At 64.4% G+C, this 20,684-nt stretch overlaps 1 protein-coding gene and 1 long non-coding RNA gene across 2 annotated transcripts in view; both read right to left on the bottom strand.

Annotated features, from left to right (window-relative positions):
- Positions 1 to 6,702, bottom strand: part of TSNARE1 (t-SNARE domain containing 1) — a 48,579-nt gene extending 41,877 nt beyond the window's left edge. Inside the window, exons 1-4 of the mRNA XM_071222202.1 lie at positions 6,408 to 6,702; positions 3,227 to 3,395; positions 2,122 to 2,199; positions 1,308 to 1,377 (exon numbers count right to left, since the gene is read on the bottom strand). Coding sequence (XP_071078303.1) covers positions 1,308 to 1,377; positions 2,122 to 2,199; positions 3,227 to 3,272 — 194 coding nt within the window. The 5' untranslated portion in view covers positions 3,273 to 3,395; positions 6,408 to 6,702. The remainder of the gene's footprint in view (positions 1 to 1,307; positions 1,378 to 2,121; positions 2,200 to 3,226; positions 3,396 to 6,407) is intronic.
- Positions 6,703 to 6,779: 77 nt separating this feature from the next.
- Positions 6,780 to 11,682, bottom strand: LOC139441114 (uncharacterized). The gene is made up of 3 exons (XR_011651521.1): positions 11,223 to 11,682; positions 10,307 to 10,426; positions 6,780 to 6,891 (listed from the first exon to the last, which is right to left on the bottom strand). It is a non-coding gene; the product is annotated as an uncharacterized lncRNA (long non-coding RNA).
- Between the last annotated feature and the right edge of the window lie 9,002 nt (positions 11,683 to 20,684).

Here is a 20,684-nt window from a genome sequence, read left to right as displayed (position 1 = left end):
ACCACAAGGCTCCTGCTGGGGGTCCAGCCCGGGGCCTGCATGGACACAGGGCCAGTCAGGGGCCGCGCCAGTCAGGCGCCTTCTGAGACCTGACGAGAAAGGGGCGGGCGCAGGCCTGCACTGGCAAGCACAGGTCCCCTGGGGGCTCCTGCCCATGGATGGCCCCTCGGATGCTTGTCACCCACAGGGTGGCCGTGGGCCACCAACGGCTCCGTTTCCCACAGCAATGGTCGGGGCAGGGTTGCAGGGTCTCTTCCCACCAGGGACACCTGTGGGCCCCCAGAGAGGGTGGGGGAGGCAAAGCTGGGCGACAGTGGAGGAGACAGGGAAGGTTCTCGGGTCCAGGCATCGTGCTCAATCACGCGCCAGGCCCAGCTCGGCCCGAGCTCCCCAGGCCTGCCCAGAACCCAGTGGTGCTAGAGCCTCCTGCAGGCTGGTCAGGCTTAGGACGGGGGCTGCCTGGGAGAGGGGCCAGACCTGCCCGACGGACATCGGCACCAGGAAGACACACACGGGTCTCTTCAGAATGTGTCTGGTCCCCCCACCCCGACCTCCCACCCCGGCTCCAAGAAGCAGTGTGGGCAGTCAGGGCCCCCTAGCGAGGAAATGGCCAAGGGGACTGGGCCTAGAAGCAGCCTCAGGCCCTGTCTCAGGTCCAAGGCAGCCTGAACACGGAGCTGCCCCTGCTCCATGCCAGCCGGGGAGGCTGGCTTCCTGCAGAGGTCCTCTTACCCCGCCCAGGGACCTGAGGAGTCTTTCTGTCAGCCACCAACCCTCTGACCAGCAGCCTCCCTGGCCTGACCCAGGGCGGCCTCTGGGGACCTGGAAGGGAATGCCCAGGGGGATGCCCCAGGGAGAGGCAGAGTCAGCCCCAAAGCCCCGCTCTACCCGGCCTCTCCGCATCCACACCCTGTGACCTGCTGAGCAAAGGGGACACCTGGCTCCCGCCCCGCGTCCCCAGGTGTGCTCGAGAGGGTGCAGACCCCACCAGGGAGTGCTGGTGTGGGGCGCACATGTTGGGACGGTTCCGGGGGCCAGTTGGTGGGGAAAGAGTGTGCGTGCAAACACGAGGCTGGCCACATGAGCGCACGCCTGCGTGCGGGGCGTCTACGTGTTGGGGGCTGCGCCTGTGGGCCCACACGCGCCCAGCCTCAGGCTCAAGACGGCCGCCGGCGGGCCCTCAGGCTGGTGGGGCGTGCGTGCAGTCGAGGTGGCTGCCAGGCGGGGTGAGGACAGGTGGCACGCAGGTGTGCAGAGGGCACAGCCATGCACACCACCACGAGCACAGCATGCAGGCGCACACTCACAGGCTGTCCCGCAGCTCCTGAGTGTCACTCAATGTCCCCAGGGACCGGAGGCCCTGCTCCAAGGAGGTCACTGCAGAGAGAAGGGGACGGTGTCAGGAGCAGCAGCCCCTCCACCCAGCAGTGCCCAGACTCAGGGTGCGTGCTGGCACACAGCAGGGGCGGGCCGGGGGCCCATCTGCGTGGTTGTGCCCCTGCCAGGACCCCAGGGGTGGCACAGCATGGCCCCACACTCAGTCAGTCACACGGGGCCCAAGGGCTCCTGGGTAGAGGCCCCGCAGGCCTTGCCCCCCACCTTGGGGGGCCTTTGCTCCTCTCCCAGTGTCTCCCCAGCTCCTGGTCAGCATTCTCACTGCCCCAACCAACCTCAAGGCTCTGGGGCAGACACCCACCCTCACCCACGAGGCCCGGTAGACGCCCCTCGCCCACACATCCCAGGTCTCCAGGAGCTGGCCTGGTGGACTGCGACGCTCTCCCCGGGCCCCAGGCTCAGTGACCAGGGAGCCACCAGCCCTGCCAGCCTGAGAAAGGCCCTGACCTGCTCCTTCCCCAGAGGGGCGGAGCCGAGGGGGTGGAGCCAAAGGAAATCCCTGCAGCAGGAGCAGCAGGAGCAGCAGGAGCTGCACTGCGGTGGGGCAGCCAGGGACACTCTGACCTGCCGACCCTCCTGTCCTGAGACACCTGAGCCTGGGCCACAGGGCAGTCTGGCCAGGGTGGGGGGAAGGCCACGGGCACCGCCAGCACCCATGTCAAATCCACCCCGACCGGCACGCTCTATGGCCCCGGGCAGCCACATCAGGGTAGGGCTCAGACTCACCACTGGAGTTGATGTGGAAGATGTTAGCTGACGTCTCCTGGAATAGCTCCTGCAGGTCCCTTGGATCCACCTGGGTGGCTGCAGGGAGACAGGGAGGGGAGGCCACAGTTGCCGTGTGTCCGTGGGGCGGTTCTGGAGCTGGGAGGCCACAGTCGCCCCCTTCCCAGTGGGCCCAGGACGTCACCCGAGTCCTGGCAGGTGGACAGCTGTAACCTTGCAGACCCAAAGCAGAGGTCAGATGTGATCAGAAGCAGATGCCACCACACAGTGAGCACGGGGAGCGCGCCACACGTATGGGATCAGAGAGGGACCCAGAAAGGCATCATGGAACAGAGACGCGGGACAGCGGGGTGGCCTCGCCCACGTCAGAGCAAGAGCTCGGGCCACACCCGTGACGGGGGACAGAAGGATGCAGTTACAACGGGTCAGGACAACGAAACACCCCTAAACGTGCCCCTCAGACCTCAGCTTGAAAAACTACGAAGCAGGACAGAGCCGAGAGGAGAAACGGACAAACCCACAGCCCCCCAGAGCTGTCGTCTCACAGGGGTTGGTGGAACAGGTCGGCCATCTGAGAAGGTGCGTGGGCCCCCACGGCAGCCACAGCAGCTCCCGTCAGCTCACCAAGCGGCGGCCACGGGACCGCACCCGGGGCCACCAGGGAGCGCAGACATAAAGCCCATCCCCCTATCTGTGCAACAGCTAAAGACACACAGACGCTTTCCGACCACGACAGACTCAACCTGGAAATCAGGAACAGGAAGCTGTCTGGAAATACAGTTATTTGCAAATTAAACAACATACTTCTAAATAACTGTAAACAAAAGAAGAAATGGCAAAGCTGGAAGCGGTTCTAACTGGGTGAAAACGCAACGCGTGCGGATCTGCGGAAGCCAAGCCGCCGCGGAGGAAGGTTTGGAGCGATGAACACGTCCGAGGGAAAGGCCTGCAGCCAACGATCTAACAAGGGCAGATGAACCCCGAGGGAGGCAGGGGGAGTAAATATCAGATGAGCAGAAATCAATCACATCGACATTAGATAAGGACGAAAGTAATGAAATCAAAGCTGGTTTTTTGACACAATCGATAAAATTGATAGACTTACAGGCAGGCTGATCAAGAACAGAACAGCAAAGACACAAATCAGCCATCTCGGGAACGAGAGGAGCTTCCACCCCCCAGCCGGCAGGCACGCGGAGGACGCGACGTGAATGCTGTGAGCAGCTTCGAGGAAATGGGGAAGCTCCCCGAGACACGCGAAGGACCACGGCCACCTAGGAGAGGCACAGACACGGGGGAGCCACACAGCCTTCACGGGACTGGTGCGAAATCTCCCCACGGTGGAAATGCCAGGCTCTGAGAGCAGCGGGGTAACTCGGCCGAACGCCGAAGGGCAGAAGGGCACCCACAGGGCCCACAGTCCCTCGGGACCCGGAGGCCCAGGACGCCGCAGCCCAGCTGCAGACAGAAGCGCAAGATAATTCAAGAGGATAGGATAGTCCCCAACCTGCAGTGGAGCAACTGGGTGCCCCCGAACCGCAACCCAGAATTACCCCAGCTCAAAATTAACTCCACGCCGATGGATCACAGACTGAAACCTAAAAGCTACAACTGCAACACTCTGAACACTGCAGAATCAAATCCGCCAGAGGAAACAATGGCATCACAACGTACTACTCTGACCTTCCAGAGACACAGCTAAGCAAAGGGAGACAGGCGGAGCCCCGGAGAGGCAGCTGACAACACAGCTCCTCGGAGAAGGCGCTCCCACACCCAGAACTGGGCGGGGCGGCAGGGTGGCCACCGCAGGCTCCACGGACAGCCCCCCAGGAGCGCAGGTAGGGGCGGGGCCTACGGAGCACGCGGGGGGGGGGGGGGGGGGGGGCGGGGCCTGGCCGGGCCACCAGGCACCGCCACTCGGGAAGGGTTTCAGCACATGACCGGCAATTTGACTCGAGCACTCGTCAACGCCCCCCCACAAAAGGGACGTCTGTCCACACAGAAACCTTCCACAGAGGACATGGCAGGGTGGACAGGACGAGGCTGTGGACGTCCCCTCCTGAGTGGTGGAAGACGAACTACTGACCCACACAACAGACGCAGCCACCCTCGACCATGGGCTGCGGACGCGTCGGAGCCGGAAGAGAGGCCCCGGCCTCTCTGTCCAGGACCCTCCACAAGGGACACCAACCCAGTGGCCGCCAGAAGCTAACGAGCAGTTGGGCTGAGCCGGGAGGACTCGAGTGCCAGGAGGGTGTGGGGAGTGAGCCGAGGCCCGGTGCTCTTCACTCGACTCAGTGGGGGGCACTGTGGTTAGGCACCCCTCCCTCAGTCTCTTGATAGAGCAGCACCTCCAGAAGGAGGGCAGAGAGAGGAGCCCCCGTTCCCCAGACCCCCCAACACGCCCTGAAAAGGAAAGAGGGAAATCCATTTCGGAGATTCGCCTTCTCCCCTGACGGACTCCACCTGTGCTCGGTAAAATACAACAGAAGTCAGCAGAGCTTATCACAGCTTTTCTCAGGCCCCGTTCCCCCCACCCCCCACCCCCGCCCCCTGCACATCCGTTGTGCACAGAAATAATGGGGCTTTTTCTAACAGGACTGAAGAGAAGAAGCAGCCTCCACTCTGCCCACCGGCCGGCAGCACAGCCCCCACATGGCACCACGGCCACCGCCTTATCTGCCCACCGCAGAGACTGGAATTGAGACGTCCAGCCCTGGAGGCAACTGTGCCAGGTCACGGGCTCCGTGCCATCTGCGCTGTGTGCCACCCTGCACTTCGCCGGGTCCCAAAGTCCCCTGTGGCAGCGACCGGCCAGGCCACCTGCAGGAGGGGGCCTGACAGGCACTCCCAGGGCACTCTGTGGTCAGCAGAGCCCGCAGCGCCCACGTGGGGCCATGCTGAGGCCTTCCCCCAAGCTCGGGGACCTGGGGCACCTGAGTCCCCCGCAGGTCAGCCTGCACAGGCCACAAGGTCAGGACGTGTGCGGACAGAAGCCCAGGCCGGGCCAATGCAGTCGGCCCTGTGGGCAGGCCACTCCAGACAGGGCCCCTGCTGCCCCCTGCCCCGCACAAGGGCTGAGGGACACAGGCCCCTACACGTGACAGTGGCTGGGAGGGACGCGGCAGTGGCCAGGCCGGGCCGCCAGGCATCGCCACTCGGGAAGGGTTTCAGCACATGACCGGCAATCTGACTCGAGCACTCGAGCGGCTGGGGAGCAGCAGCCGCTCACTGCCCGGCCCAGGGCAGCATGTCCCATGCAGGCTGGCATCAGAGACGGGGACAGGCCAGGGCTGGCCGCAGGCCAGACACACATGTTACTTGCGCTTTGTTTTAAAGTCTGGCCCTGTTTCAAGGTCAAAGCCCAGGGGAGGAATTAGAAAGGCCCCCGAGACCCAAGTCCAGCACACACCCGGGGCCAAGGAGGCCTGAAGAACGGCGCGCACACCCCTCGTGTCCCCTGCCCTCCCCATCCCGCCCCTACTGCCAAGGGGGGCGGCTGTCCCGCAGACACAGTGAAGTGGAGACGGCCGGCCCCATGCACCGCCCTGTGTGAGGGCAGCCTACGTGGCCAGGGCTGCGCACCCGGGCACCGTGGGTTTTACAGCGCCCACACTCCCCCGTCCTCGCGCACCCTGGCCGGGCACGGGCAGATCCAGGCCATGTCCTGAAGGAGCAGACGCCACCTGCTGCAGGCCCGGGCTCCCGGCCCGTCCCAGGTGATGTGAGCTGTGTGGGCAGCTTCCACACACACAGACCTGATGCCCGAGCATCGGGACACAGCATGGGGACCACGAGGCCCTCATCCTCCCCCAATGCCACAGTCGCTGCGGCCCCAACTGCTGCTGGGACCGTGCACCCCACCAGCCACGGCAGGGCAGTCCAGCCGCAGGCCCGACCCAGGTCGGGAGAGCAGTTCAGCGTGTCAGCAGGAGCGCCTCACTGGACGGTGCAGGCAGGCCAGCACAGGACAGGGGGCAGGGGGTGGGACAGAGGGACATCAGGGCCGGGGGTGGGGGGGTGACACAGGGCTAGCATCGTTTCAAAAACCGCATGTCACCCTGGTAGCAAAAGAAACCCTTTCTAAGCTGTAGCTGCAGTCCTAAGGCAGAACGAGGGGCTCAGAGAAGGCTGCGGCCTGCCTGCTTGTCCCGCCTGCAAGGGGTGAGGGGCAGACCCCAAGCAGAGGCTGGGTGCCAGGAGGGACAGACTGACGAGCAATGCAGATGGCTTGGGGGCGAGGAGGGGGTGGTGCTGTGCCCACCTGAGGGTGGGGCAGGACTCACCTCTGGGCGGTTCTGGGCCAAAGACCCGAGGGCAAGGCCGGGCAGAAGGTCCTGGCCACCACCTGCTCCACGGGTGTGAGGGTCAGGGCCAGGGGCCTGCCAGCGCCCAGGCCAGGGACCACCCTGCGCAGGTCGCCCAGTTTGCGCCACACAGCGGCACGCAGGTCCCGCCACTCGTGCTTGAGGTCCACCTTGTTGCCGCAACAGTAGCCCAGCACATTCACAGCCTGCAGGATGCGGCGCCTGCGCGTGGGCCCCGCCTTCAGCAGCCCCGACCAGAACAGCAGGCGGTGGTGCTTGCTGACCTTGGCCACCAGCACCTCCGTCTCCTGCAGGCAGAAGCTGGGCTTCCTCTTCTTGTCCTGGGAGGTGCTGGGCCCTGCCATCCAGCCCTGGGCCCCAGCAGCCAAGTCCTTCCTTGGGGCAGCAGTGGCCGGCAAGGGGGGTGCCGGTGTCCCTCAGCCTTCAGGGACAGTGCCGGGCCCTGGAAAGGCACCAAAAGCAGGCCATGAGGTGGAGGGCAGCAGCTCCAAGGTTCCTCCTCTTCGCCTTCAGATCCAGGATACTGCTGCCCGCTCCTGGCCACCAGCCAGTGGTCACCGTCCCTCCCGGCTGGGTGTCCACAGGCAGGCCTGGGTCCAAGTTCTAGCTGGCGGCTGCCTGGCTGGGTGCTATTGGCAAGCCACCTCACTTCCGAGCCAGCATCCATCTCCAGAAAAGGATGCCCAGGCCCCCCTGCACCCAGAGCCCCCATCAGGGGCAAAGGAGCAAGCCAGGCGGGCAGCTGTCCCCAGGGCCAGGGCCAAGGCTGCCCCTAAGACACTGCTGACCTGGGGACGGCCCTCCCCAGTGACAGCCCACAAGCCCTGGCAGGGACCCATCAGGGCACCGCCGGCACCTGCCTTCCCGCCCAGCAGCATGAGCTGGGCCCTGGGAGCAGGGGACGGGCAGGTGGCGAGGGCCCAGCCTCAGACATCGCCCCTCTCCTCCTGAAGCCGCTCCGAGGACCCCGCCGTCCCGCGCCAGCCCCCTCTGCAAGGAGAACCCAGGCTCTGGAGTGAAGGGGCCATGTGAGCAGGTCCAAGGCCTGGAGCCCCGGGGGCCCTGAGAGTGGGGAGACCCCCTCCCAGCACCAGCCTGGCCCCACCCCGATAGTCGCAGTCTGTGGGGGAAGGGAGGCCGCTGGGTGTGGGGAGACTGGCGGGACTGTGCCCAGCTTCTCCCAGGCACCCAGGCCTGAGCCTGGGCTGCTGCCGCCTCTCCCACAGACCCTCCCTCCTCACCACTCTGTGACTCCGGTGGCCTTCCCTGGGACCCCAGACCCAGCCTCCCAGTGGAAATACCTTGCTTCCTGGTCCTCAGGCCTTTGGACATGCCCGCCAGCCCCAGGTCACCTTCCCCATCCTTGCCCACACAGGAGTCCCACAGGCTGCTCTCTGGCAAAGAGCAGGGGCAGTGGCGGATTCCGTACTCTGTCCAACATCTGGCACACTCCACAAGCGGCAGCCACAGTTCCGCCCAGCCCGCCCAGAGCGGCTCAGGGTGCTGCCGGTGGGGCAAGGCCCCCATGCAGAACAGCAGGCACCTCGTGTCCTCCAAACAGCCACATGCAGAAGCGCCACTCGGGCCCACCTCCTCCAGAAAGCCCTCCCTGACTGCCGCACCCTCCAGAATGCCCCTTCTCGCTGGAAGACAGCAGGGAATTCAAAGTGTTAGACATTCTGAGTGCTTCTCTGCATTATAGGCCCTTCTGAAAGGTGACTCCACGGCAGGACAAGACCCCTTAGAGCAGGGTGCGCAGGTGCAGCCCACAGGCCAGGCTGCCTGAGACAGATGCCACTTGTCTGCGACAAACGAATGTGAAAACGGAGAGTGATGCTTTGCGAACACACGGCAATCTGAAGTCACTGGGACACCCACGCACGGGCGGGTCCCTCTGCTCTGGTTTTTAAAAACATAGTTCAGTGCCGCGTCGGAAGTGAAAATGGAAACAAAAACCCGTGCCTCCCGACACCCGCTGTGGAGTGAGGGGCGCCTGTTGGGGGCAGGGGCGCCTGTGTCGCCTTGCCCCACCGCCCCAGCCCCCGACAGGCCCCAGGGGCAGGGCTGGGCCGCCGGCGGGACTCAGTTTTCTCTTTGATAACGGTCATTTATTCCACAACATTGCCTGGATACGTGTTGCTGAAACTTGCTGCAACTCAATGAAGTGCGTCGTTCCAGCATCTCTGGAGCCAAGAGGCCTTTCGGTCGCAGCACAGGGAGTCGCGGCAGCGGCCAGGACGTCCTGGGGTCTGCTCTCCCGGGGCTCTCTAGAGGAGGCCGGTCTCCGGAAAAGTGCCCAGGAGGCGAGGGCCGGCCGGCTGCCGTGCAAACCCTCCTGCCCACACCCGCTGGCGGGGGCTCCCGGGCCACCCCGCACTGAGCCCTCTGGGAGACACTGCAGCCCAGCGTGACAGGGACAGGACTGCCGAAGGCCCCCAGGGGGCCCACGGGGGCGGAGGGCACAGAGGCCATGTTGTCCCCCCTCCTGCCTCCAGGCCCCCGGGCTCCCGAGAGCCTGCACGCCGGCCAGGCCCCGGCCCGGGGCGGACAGGAAGGGCAGGGACCGGACTAGCTTATCTGGGGGCGGCAGTTCCCACACCACAGAGAACAGGCCTGAGCGGTTTCCGGGTCCCAAGCAAGAGCTGCCCCGGGTCTCAGGGGAGGCAGACACAGCCCCGGGCAGTCCCAGGAGGTGAGAGCACCCAGGATGAGGCCCCACGCCCACCCACACATCTCCGCAGGTCTGAGCATCCACCCCTCGCCCCGGCAAGGGCCCGTCCCCCAGAGGGCAGGCCCTGTAGCTCCCCTACTTCTTCTGCAGGGCTCACTGGGGAGCCTTCCAGAAGGGCCTCCTCCCCACACGCCAGGCCAGTGCCCCAAAGGCAGACACTTCCTAGCCTGAACCCCAGCCCGGGGGCTATTGGCCCGATGACAGTGGGCAAGGAGGCCCAGCAGCACAGGGGTGACGGGCACCCTGTTCTCAGGGCCCCAAGGAGCTCTCCTGTGGAGGCAGGGAGGCCACGGCGCGGGCTGGCAGCCCACACCGCTGCCCGACAGCCTCGCCACACCAGCATCCGGTCACCAGAAATCCGGGCCCTAGTTGCTCCACACAGTCCCCACACACGTGAGGAGGTGCCCACCGGATCCGCTCTCTGGAACCGCGTGACCCTGGGGCTGTGGGGGAGGCGCCCAGAGACCATCGCTGGTCACAAGAACAGTGCGCATGAGCCGAGAGGGTGCTGCTCCGCAGACAGTTCTGAGAGCCACAGAACCCAGGGGCGAGCGCGGCATCGGATGCCCAGGCCTGTCACCTCGCAGACGCGCACAGAGGTGGCCCAGCACTGCCTCACTGCTGATCCCACAACAGCCACCCCTCCCATCTCCATGGCAACCACTGGGCAGTCCCCGGGGTGGCGGCAGCATCTCTGAATTCTCTCCCGTAGACCACGCCACAGCCAGCACCTCCATCACCACCCCGGTGGCTTCTGCACATGCAGGGGGCAGCCGGGCTGGACCCCAGATGCCACGAGACCCCCACGCATCCTGTCTCCCTCAGCCCTGGCCCGTCTCTGTGAGATCTGGGGGTTTCCTCCCACTTAGGGGTTATTTACATGTGAGCAACCTGCCACCTGGCCTCCTGTTGCATGTGTGAGAATTTTTAGTATGAGAAGCCCACCCCTGGCTCTGCGCAGCCACCTGGGTCGCATGCACGCAGGTGACGGCAGCTGTGCCTGCACCGTGAGGGCCCCTCCTATCCCCGCCCCGGCCTCCCGGGAGCCTCCCGGGTCACCCCACAGGGAGGAGCGCAGGGGACCAGGGCCACACCCAACATCCTGCAGCGGCCCCACCGCACCCACCGTGGTAAAGTGGGACCATGCAGACGTTCTTCCGAGAGCGCGGTGCAGCCGGAGACCCCTCGAAAAGGCGACTTGAAAACTGACGTGTTTGAATATGTTGGATACAATTGTAAATGAATCCTGGGTCAAGAAATCAAAATGAAAATAAAGTATTTGCAACTGATCGTTAATAAAAACACTAGGTAACTTTCAAATGTTTGACAGTCAACTTGACTTTTTTATAATCTTAAATACTGTCACTAGGAAAGGATAAAAGCTAAACGTGAATGAGGTAAACACCCAACTTTGGTGTTAGAAAAGAAAGCAGCTCAACTCAAACAAAGGAGGAGGAGAATAAAACCACGAGCGGAAACCAAACTTCAAACACACAGAACAGGGGAGTCAGGGAAGGCCAAAGTCGGTGTTGGAAAGACTACGAAACGGCCGTGCCTCTGCAGGCACTGATTACAAAACGAAAGAGGGAAATGAACAGGGCGGGAAGATGGCAGCCGCCCCCCTCCCACCACCCCCCAGACCGCCCGTGCAGCCCCCCCGCGGGGCGGCAGCCCATTTGGGGCCAGAACCACAGCACTGCCACCTGGCCGCCCCACGAGCCCCGCCCCACATCACACCCACGCCAGGGCTGCCCTGCAGAGCCTGAGCTCAAGGACTGACGTGAGCACTGACACGGACAGACTAGCGTCAGGAACCACACGAAGTGACAGAGGAATCCCCAGAGGAAGGAGAGAGCCCGACCCTTTTGATAACTAGAGAAATTCACTGCCCGCCAATACTCTTCCCTCACAGAAAAGAGCTCTTCGGGGGCCAGTTCTTCCCAAAACCCACTCTGCAAGGAAGGGAGGGCCCGCCGTGCAGCACCAAGGGTCAGGAGTGACGGTGGAAGCCATGGAAAAGCAGAGAACAAACCGTTCCTTACCCACAAGCGACACCGAGGCGCGGATGGTAAAGCCGGACATCCTGCGTGTCCCTGCCAGAGGGAGTGCCCAGCCAGCCAGCAGGACACACGGGCCCTGGACAAAGCCCACCATGCTCTGCAGCAGACCCCTGCCTTCCTCAAGACTCAAACTGGCGGGAGACGCCGCAAAGACGAAGGAGAACCGGGGAGTGTGGCTTGAGGTGCCGGCCGTGCAGCTCTCGTGGGGCCCGTGGGCGCAGTCGGTTGGAGCTCGGCCGTCTGCAAAGGGTCTCTCCCCCAGGAAACACACTGAAGGCCAACGCGGAAAGAACCGTCCCGCACTGGGACAGAGAACCGTGTGCCACGCAGCAACGACTGGTCCCGTCGGCAGTGCCTCCAGAGCCTCTGTCCCCAGCAGGCGCCCTCAGCAGAGGGAGCCCACGGGGGAGACGCGTACAGCCCGCCGGACACGGCCCTCACCACCGGACACAAGGGGGACCTGGCAAGTCACGGAGAACCAGACGAACTCAGGGAGCCGCAGAGCTGACTAGGCGAGGCCCCATGCCTCACCAACAGCAAACGCGGGTCCGTCCCCCACCAGCTGCGGGAGTTTTAACCAGGAGAGACGGTCCCGTGCCCACGCCGCCACCCGTGGCACTGACATGGGCAGGAGGGGAGGGCGCGTGCTGGGCACACTTCCCCGCCAACTGCCGGCTGGGCTGCGGCGCCCACAGGCCTTCAGCAAGGCCCAGCGAGAAAGTCCCAGCAGATGACCGTGACCGCCCGCACAGGTGGACCAGGGACAGACGCCACGGTGCACTCACATCACCAACGCATGGAGCAGTGAAAGGGAGGGGACACTTCTGTCCTTGTGACCTGCTCCTCCTGAGAGCCACGCACATTGGTGACTCGAGCACAGTCGGCCACAGGATAAAGCAAACCGTATGGTCCCCTGAAGCCAGATCCCAGGCCAGCCCAACCAGGAAGGAAAGGGCTGACTGGGCCCAGCACCACAGCCCGCCCCAGCCAGGGCCAGCACCACCCCTGGTCACAGGCAGCACCATTCACAGCAGAGACCTGCCCGCTGCTGTCCCCCGCCCCCCACCCACACCCACTGTCATTACCAAGTGGCTGGTAGCCTTGTCTTGAGGGGCCCCCGAAAGGGCCGCGGCTCCCCAGCCTGCCACTGCCAGTGATGGATCCGTAGGACATCTTCTCACGCAGGGCAGGGCCACCTTCCCGTGGAGCTGCAGGGACACATAAACCGGGGGGGGGGGGGGTGTTAGTGCTCAGGCCCCGGGTGCACGCCCAGCGGCCCGAGCCCGACTCTGCCGCCTCCTCGCCTGGCCGGCCCATGCCACACCTCAGCCCAGAGGGCACGGGTGGGGTACAACCTGCACAGACTGGGCCAGCACTGGCCCTCCCTGGGCCTCGGTCCTCTCTATGAATGCGGGGGACAGGAGGCCGGCCTCTCAGGGCTGCTGTGAGAAGGGAGTGGACGTGCACCAGCACTCAGAGCCGAGGGACAGACAGGCCAGGCCCTGAGCTTGCTGCCAGGCCGTGCCCGCGAGTCTGCACTCCTGGGAGTGGCAGCTCGGGTGGTGGAGGGCTGTGCCACCAGTGTTCCCGGGGTGCCTGTGGCCTCGCCACAGGGACCCCAGGCCCGTGACCTCATGTGCAGGAGGCCTTCTCGGTGCCGGTCTGATCTGCCACATGCTGGCCACCTCGGCGGGGCTGGCGGAGCTCTGCGCAGGCCAGGCTGGGCTCCCAGAGCTTCGCAGCGACCGCCCAGCCCCCCACAACACCCCCACAGGAGGTCCGAGGCAGCGGCACTAAGGTGAGGAGAGGCCCCGGCCCACTCTGCCCCCCACATGGCCCATGCCGCCCGGCCGTCTGGGCCAGGACCCCGATGCCTGAGTCCCCGGTGAGGACTCATCGAGCACCCCAGTGAAGTTTGTAAAAACACTTAGCCATTTAAAAAATAGCCACGTGAGCCCGTTACCTGTTAACAGAAGCAATGCCTCTCCTTGAAACAGACCTCCATTTCCCCACACCAGCCACACAAGGAGAATTGCGAGTGTCTCCCAGCTGGCGAGCCTCTAGGCGGGCTGAGCAGACGGGCTGCGTTCTCAGCCCTGCCTCCCACGCGCAGGTCCAGGGCGGAGCCTCAGAGGAGAATGGGCCACACTGTGGGGATCTGGCAGAGGGAGGGGCTTGGGGACCCCCAGGGCCACTCAGAGAGCACCCACGCGGAGAGTCTGATGGGGTCTCCACAGAGAACTAACCACTGAGGAACTAACCCTCAGGGCAGGAGTGCAGAGCCCCGTGCGAAGGTGGCGGGTGACATGCCCCAGGAAGCAGAGAGAGGGAACGGCATTGACACCCAGGCTCAGCCAGGCCCCTGCATCCAGCAACGGGATTCGAGGGGACACCCAGCACTGGACACCCTGGACACTGGGAGCCGGAAAACACACGGCCGTGGGCAGGCCGGTGGCGGGCTCGACCCAGCCTCAGGCCTACACAACTTCAGGACCCGCAGATGTGGACAGCGCCCGAGGAACCAGCTCCACTGAGCAGGGGGCTGTGGGCAGGGCCGCAACACAGAACAGTCCCCTCAGCATCTCTCCCAGGACAGCACTCTGGACGCGCCCCCGGAGGGCCCCTGAAGGACTCAGCAGGCACAACCGCCTGAAGGAAGGGGGCAGGTGAAGGACCAGGGCAGAGGCTCTGCCCAGGCCAGGAGGGCAACTGGCAGAGCAGGGCCAGCAGAAGGTTCTAGAGACACCTGCTAAAGAAGGTGAGACGACAGGCCCTCGACGTGAAGGAGGTAAGACGGTGCCAGAGAAGGGCTGTGGGCGGCGCATGCAGAGATGACGCAGGCAAGCTCCAGGGAAGCGGGCAGGCAGGAAAGGAAGCAGCAGCTGGTCCTCTCTGCGGCTCCGCTCCTGGCAGGGCACAGGGCTGTGACGGGAAGCCACGCCCCCCAAAGGTGTCACCACCTGTACCTGTGTGGGGTGACTGCAGCAAGAGCACACGTGCACGTCAGAGGCATGTAGGTGACATGTGTGGCTGTGTATGTGAGTGCGTGAGGCATGTACTGACTCGGGGCAGCAAAGAATGACCGCTTCTTCTTGATTAATCACGTAGAACTCATTTACTCTCTTTTCTGGACTTGTTGCATGTGTAATTTTAAATAGTGACAGGTCATTTGTAAACTCCAGGGAAGCCACCATCGGGAAAGAGCCATATGGAAGCCGAGTGGCAGTGACAGGTGTCTCCTCAAGCAGGCAACATCCCCGTCAGGACCCAGCAGCACCCTCAACTCTCAGAAGGGCTGCCCCGGAGAGCTACCAGCGTTGCCCTGGGGTCAGGTGGACCCCCAGCAGGGGCAGGGACCCAGGCAGACTGGGCCCAATTCCACAGACACAGCCCGCACACCCACTGTGCGCCAGGCTATGGCCAATGTAGACGAGATGGGCCCGGCCCAGCCCTGGCCCCGGGGACCTGCACATTATCAGGAGTCAGCCGGAAGACATGGGACAAGGGTTCCGACAGGAGCTTGCAGAAACCTGTGGGTGCCGTGGGAGCCCCCAGAGGTGGCCAGCCAGGTCTGACAGCAGAGGGCCAGGGGCAGCCCCAGGAAGACAGGAGGGGCAGCAGGGGCAAAGGAGAGGCCAGGGCCAGGTGGAGGGAGTGACAGAAGCTGGGTGGGCAAAACCAGGGACCCATCCAGTCCAAGAAGCCCAGTGTGCCTGGCCGTAGGCAGGGCAGCTGGGAGGGACAGAGAGGCAAAGGCAGAGCAGGCGAGCGACAGATGACGCACAGCCACGTCCGAGGGTGGGCCAGGCAGGGTCCCAGCACACCACCCCTCTGACCTGCCATCTCGCTCTGCTGGGCCTGAAGTGCGGACCCCGTCTCTGGGCCTACGCAGCCCGGCAGAGGGCGCTACCGGGACGGGAAACCCTGCACATGCCCCCTCCTGCTGCCCAGTGCCCCACCTGGCCGGCCACACTGGAGTCCCTGGGCCCGTCCCGGACTGCCAGGAGACCACCTGGGGCACTCGGCTGCCAACCAGACCCCAGGCTCCCCGCACCCTGTGCCTGGGCTGTGCCCCTGCCTCCACCCGGCCGTCAGCTCATCTGCCCGCAGCCAGGGGACGCCCTCACTCCTCACCCACGCAGTCCCCTGGCAGGGGCTGGTGGGGCCACAGCAGAGCCAGGCGAGGAAGAGGGAGGGGCAGCTGGACAAAGGAGTGCTGGCAGCTGGGCAGGCGGCAGCCACGGCAGGGCCAGGCCAGAGGGTCAGGCGGATGCTGATGGGTAGCGGTGCCCAGAATGGCCCCACATGGCCCCAGGTTGCCGGACCACGGTCACAGGGACAGTGTCTGCTCCCAAGGAAACCTACTGAGCAGCTTCCGAGGCTGCCCACTGGGGCTGCCCGCCTCCTCCGGCCTCCCGCCTCAGGCTGGCGCCCAGCTCTTCCCAGGGCGCCACCCCCGCAGCCTGAAGGAAGAGCCTGTGCTGTGACGCCCAGGCCCTGTCTGGGGAGGCAGAGGAAGTGCGGGTGCCAGGGAAGCCCTCCCCCAGGACAAGGCCCCCAGGCCCCAGGAGGAGGAGCACCGGATGCGGGCCCAGGCTGGGCTCCAGGGCCAGTGTCGAGGCTAGGACAGGGCACAGGGCAGGGGGGGCGGGGAGCAGGCTCTGGCCCTAGGCCCCCATCCTTCAGGGAATAGGAGAGTGACTTGAGGCGAGGCCTGGGAGGTTGCAGGGAGACAGGAAGCCCTGGGCAGCTCGGCTCCCAGGGAGGGGGAGGGGGACCACAGTGAGGCCCAGGCCTGCCCACGCGATTCCAGGCCGTGCTGCCTGCCCGGCGCCCAACTCCCCAGGGTGCGACACAGTGAGTCAGTTGCTCAGAATTCCTCCAGCTGGATGGTAGACAGAGGCCGTGGAGACCCAGAGTTCCCTCCACTGTCAGCTACCCACACAGCCGCCAAAATGCTTCAGCCACAGGAATGTGACCTTGGGGTAGCACCTTGGAAACCCTGGATGAAGGTCATCACATCCCAGCAAGGCTGGATAGCGAAGCGAGGCCAAGCCCAGGCCCACCGGAACCCTGTCCTCGGGGGGTGTCCCCCAGGGTGGTCCTGGCAGCTCACCCCGCCAGGTTGCTGCAGCTGGACCAATCCACACTGGACAGAGCCTGAGGGACCCAGCATAGGGAAAGTCCCCAAACACCATGAGCTCCTCCCCCCTTGACCCAGGGGGCCACAGGCCCATTCTGGGTGCTTCGAATACCTCACAGGGCTCGAGGGCACCCACCGTGGACATCTGCCTCCAGTGGCCGAGGCTGCCCTTGAGGGGCCTGGCCCACGCTGGACGGGCGGCAGCTGCCCTGTGCCTGTGGGGGCAGAGCACCGCCGCAGAGTGGACAGCGGTGGGCCTGCCCTCCACTAGCTCTGAGTCCCTGCCCAAGATGCTCCTGCCCAGGAAAGGGGGGTGGGCTGGCAGAGGACGGGGTGGCCACTTGGCGGCAGGACAGGACCTGGGCGGGCACCAACACTCCTGCTCTGCGGGACTTTCCGGACGGGCCTGGACGCAGCCGGTCTGCACGGTCAGCCCCCAGGCAGGTCCGCCATCCAGTCTGTCACCGCACACACAGTAGGGTGTCTCAGAGCCCCGACCCCTGAACAAGCACATTGAGTCCTTCTCAGTGAAAGAGTGAAGTCACCTGCCGCCAGGCCGTGAGGGGTCACGGCAGGGCGGCCTCCCGAAAGCAGGTGCCTACTTCTACTGCGCCCCGCACACAGGGCCCCGACGCCAGGGGTGCCGCTCATGCCCCGCCAGCCCAGGCCAGGCACCGACTAAGAACTTCTGTGAGCGTGGAGAAGGGGGGTGGCGAGTAGACCGAGACCCCACAGCCTCTCTCTGCCTCCCCTCCCCAGGGAGGAGCAGGCCAGAAGCTGTGACCGGCTTGCTCTTTACAGGATGGCGTCAGGGAGTCAGGAGGCTGCAGCCGACACCAGCTCTGAGTGCCCATTCTGCCCCTGACCAGCCCTGTGGCCTTAACAAAGTCCCTCCCCACTTCCCAGGTCCCCTCCAGGGTCTCGGAAGGAGGGAGTCTGAGCAGGTGTGTGAGCCAGGAGGCCCACAGGACCGCTCGCTGCACCCTCTGCCGAGAGTGCAATGGGGTCCCGAGCCCCAGCGCAGGTGAAGAATGTGCTGGAACCCCCCCACAGACACCGCAGCAGAAAGTCCACCACCCTTTATGAAGAAATGGCTGCAGGCAGCCGCAGCAGGGCCTGGGCCAGGCCCCACATGGAGATATGGGGACAAGACTTGCCCAGGATCCTGAGGCCCATGGGGAGAAGGGGGACCCAGGCATTAGGCCAAAGCAGCCCCTGCAGATGGCCAGAGGGTGGCCCTGGGGGACAGCCGCTGGAGCACCTTCTTCCCACAGCATGCTGCCTCCGAGAGCCACCAGCTGGGTCGGGGGCCTCTGAGGGGCAGGGCACACTGCAGGGACGAGCACCAGCCACCAATCCAGAGAGATGAGCTTCCTTCTCTCCTCAGTGGGGGAGTCGGTGGCAGGCTGGGCCAGCCTCCCTCACAGGGACCTGGGCCCCACCCTCACCTCCCAGAGGTGCACCTGGCAGGGAGTCCCTGAGTCACAGAGCTCTGGCCTGTACCCGCACCCATGCTTGGGCCACCACCCCCTCACGAGCCACACCTGCCTCCCCGCCCACACGCAGGCCGCACGCCTGGCCCCACTCACACACGTGCCGGTGTGCACCACAGCGGAGGTGGCCTGGCTGTGGGTTGCATGACACGTGTCAGAACGCTGTCACAGCCACTGGAACTCCACACCGGGCAGAATGCCAATGCGCACCCAGGCCCTGGAGGGCAGGGCTCAGAGCACGCCACAGAGCAGCAGTCAGGACAGGGCACCGGCCACACGCCCTTCTCCCCCCACCCCATGCTGCGTGCTCCCCACCAGGAAGCCAAGGAAGCCGATTCTGGCCCGGCTCTGCCCACCGCCAGGCTGCCTGCTCCTCAGCACGGCGCTCTCCTGCAAGGCACAGCTGAGGGGCAAGAAGACGGTGCCTGAATCACAAGACAGGGATGGGGCTGCATCTGAGCTGGGGAGCCACAGCCCCATCTGCCCAGCCTCCAGGGGGACTGTGCAGACCAGCCCCCACAGAGCAGCCCCAGCTGAGGAGTCACCTACCCCAACCCACAGCAACTCCCCACATCCCTCCCTGACCGCCTGCCCTCCACGGGCGCCAAGCTCGAAGCCAGGCCAGTGGCTGATGCACCAGGGGAGCCCCATGCACCCAGGCACTCACCCCAGAGGCCTGCAGAGGACAAGGTCCTAGAGGACGGAGGAGCTTCCCAGGACAGGCACCCCCAACCCTGCAGCAGCCTTGGAGCTGTCCATGGTGCTGAGCACCACAGCCCTGAGCCGCCAGGCAAGCTCTGCCTGCGCCCCCCTCAGTGCCTCTGGGGTCCCCCTGCCACCTGGCCAGGTGCCAACCCTGCCAGGGCTGGTGGCCCCTCTGTCCCCACAGGAGGGAGCAGGGGTCTGAAGGAGCGCCCACTAAGTGCCTATGTGTTAAGTCCTACTGTGCGCACTCACCACAACAGCCCTTCCAACCCCAGAACCCTCTGCTTCATTCTCACAGCTCCTGGAGTTTACTGAGCGTGAGGAAGCTGACTTCAAGTATCAACGTCTGCTCACAGTTTTTCCTATTTCCTTCTAAAAAGCACCTTGGGATGACGAGGATGACCCCAAAAAATAACCAAACAATAAATTTAGAAGCTCCCATTTCCTATGTAGAGAAAGTAGAAAGTGGATGGAATCTGCAGCCCTCCGAGCACAGCTAAGGGTTCCCAGAGCCACAGCAACAGGGCAGAACCCTCCCAGGTGGGAGTACAGTGATGTCCACGGGTGGTGAGGGGACAGTGCGGCAGTGGCAGGGCTCAGAGAGCAGGTGGTCATCAGGGCTGACCCTGCGCACGACACCCTTCCTCCCCACACTGCTGAGCTGCAGACCTGGGTGGGGGTGGGGCCGCAGCAGGTCGGCCAGGCTTGGGGCGGAGCTAGGACCACAGTGAGACTCCTGGGCAGGAAAAGCGTACAAGGCAGAAGAGACTTTCCGGGGCAGAGAGAAAGCATCACGAAGGGCAGAGACCACAAAAACGAACAGACTAAGGTCAGAAGAAACCAAACCACAAGGGGAAGAAGGCCAGGCAGGCCTCTGGTTGCCCCGAGGCCACGTTTACCATCTGAGCTGGCAGCCAGCCTCCACGGGACAGTCTGAGGACACTGGTCTCAACCGAGGAGGCCAGCAGCTCACATGTGGTCCTCCAGGCCGGGAGCTGTGGGTGGGGATGCAGACTGGCCCGGCTGCGGGGGCAGCGCAGAGGCTCCTCAGTACTGAAAACCAGGCCTCCCCCGTGTGACCCAGCCCCCCACTTCCGAGCGTCTGTCCAGCAGAATGGACATCAGGGTTTCAAAGGGACACTGCGGCCCCATGCTCGCAGCAGCCGCGGCACCGGAACAAGCTGAGCATCCGTCTGACAGCGGACAAGGAGATGCAGCGCCGCCATGGGATTGTCCCCGGCCGCACAGAGAGGGAGTTCTGAGGCCACGCAGGCCTCAAGGACAGGGCTTCCGGGAGCTCAGCCTGCCGCCGCAGAGCGAGAACCGGCGCCAAGCGCCGGCTCACACGAGGCATCCACACAGTCCAGGGCATGAGCCACAGAGCAGCAAGGTAGCAGCGGGGGCGGGGAGGGGGGTGCTCAGATGAATGAATTCCAAGGGCCTGCTGTGCAATGGGCCACCCACGTGAACACCCACGCAGAGCACTTCCCGTGTTGAGAGGCAGCTCCCGGGCTAAGTGCCTCCCTCACAATAAAGGGCGCGCTCTAAAACCCCGACCGCCCGTGGCTGCGGAGGGCACAAGGGAACGAAGCCGGGCCGCCAGAGGGGAAGAGCAGCACACTCTCATCTTGGCTCAGGTTGGCCGGGGGTCAGACGCCTGGGAGATGGGGAGGCCAGATGCACACCTCACCCAGGCACGGGGACAGAAGCCGGGCGGATCGAACTTCAGAAGTAGAACAGTGCAGGCTGCATGAGAACATGGGATTTCTTTTTAAACTTGGGGGAAAGGAGCTCTTGCTAACTGTGGCTAGAAATCCAAAAGCCACCCGATACAGGTCGATGAACTTGACTCCACCCAAGCTGCTACATGGCAAAACAGTAACAGTGACAAAGTAGGAGGCAAATGACCTGAATTCATCGACACAAAAGAGCTGCTTTCCATAATCCACGGGAGAGGGTCAAGGACGCAGTTTGTAAAAACGAACAAAGGCGCAGAGAAGGAGACACAAAGGGCTCCTCACGGCACCAAGACACTGGACTCGGCCACAGGGAAGGAGAGCCAGCACATGCCCAGCCGACGGGGCCTGACCACATCCCGCACAG

Source organism: Desmodus rotundus, chromosome 8 (assembly GCF_022682495.2).
Source record: "Desmodus rotundus isolate HL8 chromosome 8, HLdesRot8A.1, whole genome shotgun sequence".
In the NCBI taxonomy this organism is placed as follows: Eukaryota; Metazoa; Chordata; class Mammalia; order Chiroptera; family Phyllostomidae; genus Desmodus; species Desmodus rotundus.
This window is presented reverse-complemented; position numbering and strand designations above follow the sequence as displayed.